The 12,579-nt window shown below is 44.6% G+C and overlaps 2 protein-coding genes and 1 pseudogene across 3 annotated transcripts in view; 2 read left to right on the forward strand and 1 right to left on the reverse strand.

Moving 5' to 3' along the window:
- The window catches only part of Lca5l (lebercilin LCA5 like), a 31,662-nt gene extending 27,219 nt beyond the window's left edge, over positions 1-4,443 (reverse strand). The window contains exon 1 of the mRNA XM_031364526.1: positions 4,332-4,443. The gene's annotated coding sequence lies outside the window, so the exon portion shown is untranslated. The remainder of the gene's footprint in view (positions 1-4,331) is intronic.
- Positions 4,444-9,585: 5,142 nt separating this feature from the next.
- On the forward strand, positions 9,586-10,122 carry LOC116086187 (annotated as a pseudogene).
- A 1,914-nt stretch (positions 10,123-12,036) lies between these two features.
- Positions 12,037-12,579, forward strand: part of LOC116086185 (SH3 domain-binding glutamic acid-rich protein) — a 26,892-nt gene continuing 26,349 nt past the window's right edge. The window contains exon 1 of one of the 2 annotated variants that reach the window (XM_031364527.1): positions 12,037-12,278. In XM_031364527.1, coding sequence (XP_031220387.1) covers positions 12,234-12,278 — 45 coding nt within the window. In that variant the 5' untranslated portion in view covers positions 12,037-12,233. The remainder of the gene's footprint in view (positions 12,279-12,579) is intronic. The other variant, XM_031364529.1, reaches the window with a different exon arrangement.

The following is a 12,579-nucleotide window of genomic DNA, read 5'->3' on the forward strand; positions in this document are numbered from 1 at the left end:
AATAAGTTTCTTTTCAGAGGTTTTCTGTGCTACCTTAATTTCTGTATGCATGTCCATTACTGTCATATTCTGAGAAAACTTTTCACTACTGCTAAACCCAGCTGAAAACATTTTCAGTAAACTCTTCCTCAGCATAGAAAATGAACAAGTATGACACTAATGCTGAAGTATCAAGCTGCTGTAAGGATAAAGATAAGGATACTGTCTCTCAGTAACTCATATTCAGGCATTAGCCAATGGAACCAGACATGAGAAAAAGAGCTGGAGAGAAAGTTCTGCCATTAAAGGCAAGGCTCACAACAAAAACATCCCACACAAGAAGGAAACCAATGGTACTGATATTGGAAATGAGAGGTAACTTGTTTATTAACTGCAGAGAATACACATGTATCCTTAGAAAATTTCATAAGACACTAAGAAAGATAGGGCTGTGGCAATGGCTTAGTCATACAATGACTGTCACAGGTACCTGAGAACCTGAGCTCTGATTCCTGGCACTCATTTGAAGGCTGGCCCTGTGGCTAGATTCTAGAATCTGTGAACTAGATTCTTTAAAAATAATCTGGCCTGGACACAAATGCACATCCACATGTATCTGAAGATGCATGCATGTACCCCCCAAAAGAGTATTAAATAAAAGTATAGGGTATGAAATACATACATGTAAACTAAGATGACCTAGAAAATGACAAAATATCTATTTACTATGAAGAAAATTTTAAATTACTAAAAGATTTATATAAACATTTTGTTCTTATATCATAATGACAAAGATTCTAAAGATGTAGTTGTCCCTAATGTGATTAACATAACAAAAGGAAAGCATCAAGGCTCACTTTTGGAAATGGACAAAATGATACAAAAGTGTAAGGAGCGAGTATGGAAGAAGATGGAGACTGAAAAACAACACTGACAAGGGCCACGCCCACCAGACATTCCCACCAGATGAGGCAAAGCTGCAGTAGTTGGGCACAGTGTCCAGGTAGCTGGACTCTTGATGGAATAGAGGTGCAGGTCCACAGAAGCCCAGGACGGAATCTGGGTAGATGCAGGGACAAGAATACCCGCACTCGAGGCAGAGGTCGTCTGCAAGTACAAAGTGGATCCTTACTGCATTCCTTACTCTAAAACGCTATCAGATGAATTTGAGATGCACATGTTGAGAAAGTATCTTAGATGAAAACACAAGATTTGGTGAGGCACAGAGCTCAGGCTGGGGAAGGAGAAAGTGGATAAAACTGATGACATTTAAATGGAAACTTCTGTATAAGAAACAAGAGTGTAAGCAGCATGCTACAAACAGGGAGATTTACAAAGAGTTCTTAGAGCCCTTTAACAAGTAAGGCAGAGGGCAGAGCATCTGCTGGAACAAACACATAGCCAGTTCTTCCCTTGGCTCATGCACACACCACTGTACAGGTGAGGGGTCGAGAGACCAGGATTTGAAAGCAAGCAGTTTGAAACAATGCATCTTAATACTTACCTAAGTTTTGATTCAGAAATTTGATCCCTCTAAATCCTGACAAAGGGAAATTAAGTATTAACATTGATGGCTGGGTAGTTCACACCTGCAATCCCAGCACTCTGAAGGCAGAGGCAGGCACATCTCTAAATTTGAGGCTAGTCTGGTCTACTGAGTGAGTTCTATGACAGCCAGGGCTATGCAGTGAAACACTGTTTAGAGAGGAAAAGAATTAACACAGATTGAGAGGCAGAAGAAAAATAAAAGTGAGACTTTGGCGAGATATCTAGATTTATACTCCAGCTTTGTCAATATAATCAGCTATTTGGCCTCAGTTGCCTAAAACAAGAAATTAGATGATTTCTCAGTGAGTTGTAAGGTCCAACTCTAAAATCTACAAGTGAGCTGGGCATAGTGAAGAACACCTTTAATCCCAGCACTCTGGAAGTGGACGTGTGTGTGTGTGGTGTCTCCAGGTCTGAGGCCAGCCTTGTCTACACAGTAAGTTTCAGGCCAGTTAGAATTATTGAGATCCTGTTTCAAAAAAGAAAAAAAAATCCATGCACATTTCTCTTTTCTGAGTCAGTTAGACAGACAGACAGACAGACAGACAGACAGACAGACACACACACACACACACACACACACACACACACACACACACACACACACGCCTTCAAGAGCCTTGCAACATGAAAGTGTAAAGCCAACCTTTGGATGGTTATACACTAGCTTTGGTGGATTTTGATTATTTATCAATTTCATACATTTACCTAGTTTCCAGTCCCTGGATATTGCAAAGTCTTGCCTTCTGATGGGAAGCTGTGCCTGTCTGCTTCCTGTCTACTCCTTTTTTTTTTCTTTCCGTCTACTCCTTCTAAGTGGTTGCAAATGCGTTAGACTGCAATTCAGAGGAAGTCGACAGGTTCCTATCTCAAGCTCCCCTACTTAATTTTCCCCAGTGTGTATTTCTTACTAAAATTTTTTCATTCTGTTTCAGTGAAGTTGTACTAGGACATCTGACAGTTCACATTGACTCCTCTGCACTGGATGTTCCTTCCACTCACTATTCCAACCCGTCATGTGACAGGATCTAATTCTGTGCTGTGTCAGGGAACCAGGATGAATACAAAAGTAAATAAATTAGTATGTCCTGGGGGAAAATCCTACGCTGGAAAGAAACCAATCACAGTTCTGACTTAAAGGGACAAGATACAAACTGTTATACAGTGAACTTGGTAGGGATTGTGGGCCATACCACAGGTTCAAGCAGCAGGGTCAACTGACCATTGACTGAAACCTTAAGTAAATCTTTGATTTTTGCAAGCTAACTCTCTTCAGAATTTGTTATTGCTACAGAAAGCTGACTGACAGGGAGAGGCAGCCTGAGCCACGGTGGTAGTGGCATGAAGAAAAACCGCTCAGGACTCATCACTGGGGCTGAGTGGTTTACTGGGTGACCTAGGGGAGCCCTGGTTTACAGTGGAAGAGGTTCCTGTTCAGTCTGCTCGAGGCACCTGCTCATGCACGGTGAGCTGGGTGTATGCATCTCAGTAACAGTAAAAGTGATGTCACTCCACTGAGTGCTATGGTCAGTGCTTGGCATCAGGGTCTATGGAGGCAGTGGGAAACACACTGAACATTGAGGGCCCCTGCTATAAAGGATCCTGGGAGAGAAGGGATGAGGATGGAATCAGAAGGTAGGGTTGGAAGGCACCTCTGCTTTGTTCTGTACAGCCTGTTTCACCATTCTCGCCACAGTGTGAATCCAGGGACTCAAGGTTTAATTTGTCAACTCTACATGCTTATGTAGTCTTGTTTTAAAAATTGGACTTTGTAAGTATAAATATATACTAAGGCACTGTTTTTACTTGAATGAAGCATGGATTTCCAAGTCCCATAAAATCTTATTAGTAAAAACCGACCATGCTCAAGTAGAGAAAGGGCACTATCAGGGAAACGCAAGGCATTTCTGCCGTGGTGACTGCTGTTTGGGAGAAATGGGACCATTGAATGTAGTCTGGATGTATTCTGAAAGGCTGTGCCGATAAAGTCAAACTAGATACAAAAGTCCAGGCGAGTGGAAGAAGAATGGAGTTTTCAGCAACGGGATGGATTATGCATCTTAGGGGAGCCCGGCTGCGGAGTTATCAGACACCTTCTTGGACAAGCTGGCATGGAAACGCCTTAGACACCTGGTAGACACGGGTCAGGCTGCTGAGCCCACCGTATGGCGTTCAGAGAAGGGCCGGGGCTGGATATACACATTCTGGGCTCAATGGCATCCGTGGGCATTACGTCTTTGGAATGGGATGACTCCATCTATGTGATTTGTGCAGACAGAAAACAAGTTCGGTGTCATGCTCCGCCAAAAAAGGCTGGCCCGAAACGAGTTAACTGTTGTCAAGAAAACAACAAAATCTTAAAGCACTCAGAGCTGGGTTGACAAAGAGTCCCAAGGCTGAGCTGTGGGTGGAAAACAAGAGAAGCGTTTCAGAAGGATGCAGACGCCCCATAGGGCGTGCCAGGGTTGGAAGGAAAAGCACCACGGGTGGTGAATGCATCTCGGAGGTTCCGGGTTCTGAAGCACCGAGGCATGGGCCCCATTCTCGCTCTCTGCACTTTGGAGGTGGAGGGGACACTGACCAGCGACCCCACTGGCAGCGCAAGCTCCGGGGTGGGTGTGCGCTGCTCCGGGGCAGGGAGGCGCCGGGGCTACGTTACCAGATCCGCCGAGGCAAGGTCAGAGCGGACGGAGAGACCCGCGGCGCCTGGCCTCGGGAGGAGCCTGTCCGGAGGCTCCGGGGAGGCCGGCGCTGGCTGACCGGACTACGACTGAGAGGGGAGGCGGCGGCGCTAAGGCCGTTACCTGCTCCGCGCTGCTCCAGCAGCTGCCTGGACCTGGGACTTAAGGAAGCGCGGGGTCGCCATAGAAACCACGCGAGGCCTCTTGGGACCGCTAGCTCGAGTGTGCGCATGCGTATTTGGCACTGTGGAAAAGGCGGCCCGCCGGAGTTGGGGGAAGGGGGGCGCGCACGCGCATGCGTTCTTGGGTCTGGGAGGTCTTGTACACTGAGACGCTGCAGCCCAGAAGGCGCAAGGAATTTATAGCTGACCCTGCTTCTTGCCGCAGTGCCAGGAAGGGAGAGGACTGGGGACAGAGTGTCCCTGTTAACTTGATTTTATACATGGTAATGCTTCTCGCTAAAACTAAATGCGAGCACAAAAACTGTGTTTGGTGTATAGCATTTCCAAACTGACAACAGGCTAAGATAGTCACTCAGGTGGTAGAATTATAGTTGTTATTTTTGAGTTTGATTGTTCAAACTGGCATTTTTAATTGTAAATTCCTTATTGCTAAGAAGGGTTGCATAAGAAGCTGTAATAGCTTTATTGGTGTCATGCAAAAAAACAAACACCCCCCCCCCCCCCAACCAGGGCTCTCACAGGGAGGAAGAGTTTATTCTGGAGCTAAACATGAATGATCGTGGCCTGGAACACAGATTTATCTTACCTCAAGTATCATGTTCCAACGTGGTAAATGTTTTGTAAAGTTTTAATAGTTATAGAACAAAATAAGTCACAAATCAAGCCATTTGTAAAATATGTAAGCAAGGCCTGTCAGATACCAAGCAGGTTAGAGCAAACCAGGAAAATCTATAGGCCCCAGGTGCTTTGGGTTGGCGGAAGCGAGGGTCTGTTGGTGCTTTGTAAAAGGATTTACCTGATGGTCATATAAATGCTATATCAATTATGGGCCTGTACAGTGGCCAGCCCATTAAGGAGACTAAAGATAGCCCAAGGTGATTTGGCTCCAAACCCGTTACATTCCATCTAGCTACAGTTATATAATCTACTAAACTAATCAGATTTTAGGATCTTCAACTTGGGTGTGGCTTTCTTCTGTGGGATTTCAGTTCACAGTGTCCATTATTATTATTTCATAATTTCTCTCTCCCATGCTTACCTTTTATTTTGGCAGCACTAGAGGTGGAACCCAGTGCCTTAGGATTTTGATTTTTAATTTTCACGACATGATCCAGACTGGCTTTTAACTTCAGGGGTTAAGTGATCCTCTTAACCCAGCCTCTCAAGTGGTTTGGTCTACCAGGATGAGCCTAGCCTCTTAGCTCACTTTTAAACTTTGTATAAATCTTTGAAAATTTTGATTTGGCAGAACTTTTGAGGTATCAAAATTTGGTCTGTGGTATACATTGGGATATATGTTCCTTCAGGTTGCTGATTACTTTATTATATTTTTTACAGTCAGTGTCTCACTCCATACATAGGCCAGGCTATGAACTCATAGAAATCAGCCTGTCTCTGTCTCCTGAGTGCTGGGATTAAAGGTAAGTCCTACCATAAGTTAGCTTTTTGTTTTTAGTGTATATAGAGGCAGATTTCTACTACCTTTTTTTTTTTTGTTTGTTTTTTTAAGACAGAGTTTCTCTGTATAGCCCTGGCTGTCCTGGAGCTCACTTTGTAGACCAGGCTGGCCTCGAACTCAGAAATCCATCTGCCTCTGCCTCTCAAGTCTACTAACTCCCTTAAGCACTATGTTTTTTGAGACAGGATCTCTTAGAGTCCAGTTTGGCCTCACAATTGTTATGTAACTGAGTATGACCTTTATGTCCTTTACATTTTTAATTAAAATGTTTTTATTTTTTGAAGATATATTTTTATTTTATGTGTCTAGGTGTTTTACTCACATGTGTGTGCATGCGTGTACCAGGTGCATGTATGCAGTGACTGAGAAGGCCAGAAGAAGGTGCTGGAATTAGAACTGGGGTTAAAGATAGTTCTTAGCCATCAAGAAGGTCCTGGGATTTGCATCCAGGTCTTCTGCAAGAGCAGAAAGTACTCTCAATCACTAAGCCATCTCTCCAGCACCTATTTATTTTGAGACAGGCTCTTACTATGTGGCTCTAGCTGGCCTGGCTTCATAGACTGGGCTAGCCTTGAACTGCTCCTCGATGCACAGTTACTTTATTTTTTTTAAGAATATTTTTATCCCAAAAAACCCAACCAACCAAACAAACAAAAAAGCCAGGCAGTGGTGGCTCACACCTTTAATCCCAGCACTTGGGAGGCAGAGGCAGGCGGATGTCTGAGTTCGAGGCCAGCCTGGTCTACAGAGTGAATTCCAGGACAGCCAGGGCTATACAGAGAAACCCTGTCTCGAAAAAAACAAAACAAAAAAAACCAAACAAACAAGAATATTTTTATCTTTTGCTGGGCTTTGTGGTATGTGCCTTTAACCCTAGCACTGGAGGCAGAGGCAGGCAGATCTCTGAGTTCAAGGCCAGCCTGGACTATAAAGTTCTAGGATAGCCAGGGCTACACAAAGAAACCCTGACTCAAAAGAAACAAACTAGAACACCTAACAACAAAACCAGAATATTTTTATATAATCTGACAGTTTTGTATTTGTTTTTTTTTGTTTGTTTTTTTTGAGATAGGATTTCTCTGTATAGCCCTGACTGTCCTGGAACTTACTCTGTAGACCAGGCTGGCCTCGAACTCAGAAATCCTCCTGCCTCTGCCTTCTAAGTGCTGGGATTAAAGGCGTGCACCACCACTGCTTGGCTGACCGTTTTGTATTTGTATATGATGTATCTTGATATATTTACCCCCACCCCAGGAACTTGAATTCTTGATCTCCTTTTCCTACCTCCCAAAATGTTGGAACCACAGGCCTGTACCACTGTGTTAGTTACTTTTCTTTTGCCATTGTGATGGCTGAAGAAACTCCATTTTATGCTAGGCATCCATCTTGGTATTTACTAGCTGTTTGTCTCTTCCCTGGAAGATAAATTCCCAGTAATCCTGACTCAGTGACCTCCCAACCCAGAAATGTCCAGCTGATATCCTTGCTATGTTATGGCTAACTGCTTTTTGGCTTCTGTAACCTGCTTGTGCAGATGTTCAAGGACTATTTTGAAGTTGCCTTGACTACCTAGTCTTGGCAGAGCAGAAGAGCCCCTGACTTGCTTGCGCAGACACTCAGTGTCTCCTTGTGATTTTTACCTTTAAAAATTCTTCCCTCAGTCTTCTTTGCATGGCAGTCTCAAGTTTGGCTAGATACTCCTGTCAATACATCTTAAACTATAATTGGAATAAGTCTACAGGGTCTACCCTGGGGCCAGGAACTCCATAACACAGGATAAAGCACCGTGACCTAGGCAGGTTATAGAGGAGTTTATTGGGGGCTTACAGTCTCAGAGGGTTAGGCGATGACCGTCATGGCAGGGAGCATGGTAGCTTACATTCTGATCCAGAAATAGGAAGCAGAGGAGGTGGGGAGGTGGGGAGGGAGGGAAGGAGGGAGGAAGAGCTAGGCTTCATCTTCTTATCTTTCCAAACAGTTTCACCGGCTGGGGATCAAATACTCAAATCTATGAGCCTCTGGGGCCATTCTTCTCCAGCACAGATGCTGAGTGGTGCACCCCTGTATGCTTACCTGGCCACACAGCTGCTTTTGGAGGTGGAAAACAAGTCACAGACACATTGAATTTTAAGACTTATTTGGGATATCTGGCAATTCTGTTTGTCACGTCCCAGCTCAGCAATTTCAATAGGATACTTCAGGAATTCAGCTTGACTTTTCAGAGCCCTGATTATACATTAAAAAAAAAAAAAAAGAATAAACCTGGGTCTGTCGTGGTGGTGCACACCTTTCTTTAATCCCAGTGCTTGGAAGGCAGAGGCAGGGGGATCTCTATGAATTTGAGGCCAGCTTGGTCTTCATAGAGAGTTCCAGAACAGCCAGGGCTATGTAGAGAGAATCTGTCTCAAAAAACCAAAACCAAACCAAACCACCACCACCACCAACATCAAAATTACAACAACAGCAACAACAAAACCAAACCAAACCAAACCAAGAATATATTTTAAAAAATCACGGTGCAAAAGGAGGCACTGGAAATTTGAGGGAAGCATTGTAGACCTTCCTTTGTATCATGTGAAGAGAACCAGATCAATAGCCTCACTCTGAGTGGAGACTAAGTTAGGGCTGTCCAGATCAAAGGATGGTTTGTGCAAAGCACCCAGAGTGAAGTTGGCTGATGATGAACTCCAGAAACCTGGTGGCTGTTACTTTAGCCAGCAGTTTTGTTTTTCCTGTAGACCTCACAGATCACAGTTGGAGGGGGCACCATTATAGAACATGAACTTCGTCCTCTGAGCAGATGTATATTCTCCATAGAACATAAGGACACAGCCACAGTTTAGATTTCTAATGCCCAGGGCAGTTAGAAAATAAGCTTATCGCTGTCTTACATAGTCCTCAGAGAAAGGAAAAATAGAAGGTTCATAACAGGTTTTATGATGTGAAAAGTTTTTTTGTGTGTAGGAAAAAAACCAGTACATGCCTAGTGTAGGTATTTTGAAAACAGAGAAAAGAATTAATGTAAAATAGATTTATAATCTTCATGGATATAAAGTATCTTGATTATATCCTCTCCCACACTTCTCATCACATATGCCTCTCACTTTATGATTGGTTTTTTAACTATCTGAATTGAGTTAGTACTGGGCATGGGTCACCCACTGGGATGTGGGGAATCTAGTGGTGTACACATAAAAAAAGCGCCTTTTCCCTTACCAACACCCACCCCTGCCAGTGGCTCCACAGCTAAGGATGGGCCTCAGGAGCCCATCCACCCTGCATGCAGGAAGTTGTAACTGGCTCAATCCTGGGCAGGTTTTATGTGGGGAGCCACTGCTGTATCGGTCATGTCACGTCCAGAGACCGCCTTTTACAGCCATCCTCCCTGACATTCTCTCTCCTTTCTCTTCTCTCATATTCCCTGAGTTTTGGCAAGATGGCTGATATAAATGTCCTGTCTATGTTCGAGCACTCCCAGTTGCTCATTTTCCACACTTTTAACTGTAATGTGTCTCTGATTTAGCTAGTACACATTGTAGTGAGAAGCTACTATATGCTATTGAAGAATGGGGCAACCACTGGGAACTAAATAAGGGAGGGATTGTGGGTGGAAGGGTGGAGAGAAAGAGGGTATGGAATTATTAATCTAAACCAAGGATGTATGAAGCAGTCTTCTGAAACCTTATTCATTAATAAGCTGATTAAAAATGTAATCTTTAGTCCCATCATACCTTGCGCGCCGCCGCCACCTCTTCCTTCTTCCTCGGCGCTGCCTACGAGGTGGCTGCCATCTGTTTTGCGGCATCATGGCTGCCCTCCGACCTCTGGTGAAGCCCAAGATCGTCAAAAAGAGGACCAAGAAGTTCATCAGGCACCAGTCAGATCGATATGTGAAAATTAAGCGAAACTGGCGGAAACCCAGAGGCATTGACAACAGGTTGCAGAGAAGATTCAAGGGCCAGATCCTGATGCCCAACATTGGTTACGGGAGCAACAAGAAAACCAAGCACATGCTGCCTAGCGGCTTCCGGAAGTTCCTGGTCCACAATGTCAAAGAGCTGGAAGTGCTGCTGATGTGTAACAAATCTTACTGTGCTGAGATTGCTCACAATGTGTCCTCTAAGAACCGAAAAGCCATAGTAGAAAGAGCAGCACAGCTGGCCATCAGAGTTACCAATCCCAACGCCAGGCTACGCAGTGAAGAAAATGAATAGATGGCTTGTGTGCATGTTTTGTGTTTAAATAAAAATCACAAAAACTGCCAAAAAAAAAATGTAATCTTTAAAGGAGTTTGAACAAAAGTCCTCCACATTAGTAACCATTGTGCACCTTGAAGACCTGGGCTATTAAAACCTCAGTACCAGGGCTGGTGAGATGGCTCGGCTGATAAGAGCACTGACTGCTCTTCAAAAGGTCCTGAGTTCAAATCCCAGCAACCACATGGTGGCTCACAACCACCCGTAATGAGATCTGACACCCTCTTCTGGTGCATCAGTATAGTTACAGTGTACTTATTTATAATAAATAAATCTTTGGTCCAGAGCGAGCAGGAACTGAGCAAGTGGGGTCTACTGGAGCGAGCGAGTTTGACCACCAGAGCAAGCAGAGGTCCTAAAAGTCAATTCCAAACAACCAGATGAAGGATCACAGCTATCCGTACAGCTACAATGTATATTCATATAAATTAAAAAAAAAAAAAAAACCTTAGTACCAGGGGCTGGAGAGGTGTCTCCATGGTTAAAGACACTGACTACTCTTCCAGAGGTCCTGAGTTCAATTCCTAGCAACCATACGGTGGCTCACAACCATCTGTAATGGGATCAGATGGGTGGTGTGTTTGGAGATAGGACAGTGTACACATATACATAAAATAAATAGTTCTTTAAAAAAAAACTGCATTACATACATACATATCTCTCTATATAGCCTCAGTGCCAGACATAGGTTACCTGCCTATGAGGTATTGGCCAGAGAACCCCAAGGCTCCCTAGATAACACAGGCTCTTGCTGCTGCTCTTGCTGAATTCCAGAAGTAACCGAGAAGACCCACTTTCTCACTGTGTACAGAGGAATCACTGTTGGACTGACAAGTGTTACACTCTGCTTCTTCATAGTTCTGGAAGGTGCTGCTGGGAAAAAGACGCCAGTGGTCCATCCAGCTCTGGGCCCTGCATGCTTCAGTATGGGTATGGCAGGCAAGATGGGCTCACTGGCAATTGTGGCAAGACTGTTTATGGGTGACCCTGTCCTCCTGATGGGATCTGACACATGCTTCATAGGAATGAGTTCAGTCCTGTGGCTAGAGAAGTCATGGGCCCAAGGGGAGAAATTACTGGTGATCGGTTAGGATCATGTTGATTAACTGCCTTCTAAATTATTTATGTTTGTTCCTATGGATTTATGCTGCCCAAAGTTAAATTTTGACTTGTGAATTAGTTGACTTTGAATTAGTTTGACTTGTGAATTAGTTGTTCTTTCTCACCATAACACCCCCCCTGGGGACAGGGACCAGATTTCAGGATCTCTGAGACACTCGTGAAAAGAGCAGGTGCCAGAGTCAAAGAGAGTCTGGGCTGCTAACATTTGGGCTTCTTTACTAGTTTTGTACTTTGATATTTTTTTAATGCAATTCAAATCACCTGTATAAATAAGATGCTTTAGAACTTGTTGTAATATACCGCAAAGTCTTTAAAATAGAGATTATTTCTAGTTACAGCCACCAGCTCTGAAGTGTCAGTAAAGTTTTACAGCACCCAACAGCTGGTGGAGGGAGAAAGCAGGAAACAGGCCAGTCACAGAGGAATCTCTGTTGTGCGACAGTTCTTTGGATTTTTAAATAACCCTCTAGAAAATTTAAAGCAGGAAGCTGCGCTTCATTTAAACGGCCACTGCGTCTGTTTCAGTCTTCATAACTCTGTTGTTTGTCGAAAGCCAGGTGAATCCAGCCTCGTCCTGGATAAGGTGGCTTTTTCTGGGCTTTTCCCTGGGCTCTGGACTCCTCGCTTCTTTTCCACACCTCCCAGTTTCCCCAGCCCCGCCTCTTCTGTCCTAGGCACCTCTCCATGGGTCGGTGATTGGTTCGCTTCCTAGCTCGCAGCCTGGCCTTTTAGGGACTGTTGTTAGGCCTTTAAAGTGATAAGGGAAAGGGTCCAGTGGCTGCTTTTACCAACCAATCATTTTCCTGACATCCAAAACGGAGGGGGAAGCCCAGGATGTCTCCCCGTTACTCTTTAGCCTCTTGGTTGGAAGGGAGGGTTGGGAGCAGAGGCTTGGATCCCCGCCAGCATTGACCTGGCACCTGCTTCCCCAGCGTCACTGCGGGATTTGTCCAGCGACTTCCCTAGCAGGGGTGTGTTAGGGGGAGTCCTCTTTCCGACTGTCGAAATGGTTATCAAAGTGTTTGTTGCCACATCTTCTGGGTCCATAGCGGTAGGTGTCTGGGGCTCTGTGGGCTTTCTTCCTATGTGATTTTCTGGATGACTCCTAGTTGGAGGCAGAAGGACTGGGTATGCCCTGGCTTTGGCCTTGAACGCTGTTTTTGTTTTTGCGTGGGAGTCAAAGGCACAATGCGGTGAACATGAGCGCCCTCCGCTTTTTGCCTCTGTCTTCGCGAGGTTGGAAAGTTTGTGAAATGTGTAATCTGGCAGGTGGGCGTGAAAGGTGACTGGAGGGTGGAGTGTTTCATGTTCCTTTTAATCTGTGCTTTGTGTGCTATTGGTAGTGCTGTGTA

This window comes from Mastomys coucha, unplaced genomic scaffold, assembly GCF_008632895.1.
Source record: "Mastomys coucha isolate ucsf_1 unplaced genomic scaffold, UCSF_Mcou_1 pScaffold12, whole genome shotgun sequence".
NCBI lineage: Eukaryota > Metazoa > Chordata > Mammalia > Rodentia > Muridae > Mastomys > Mastomys coucha.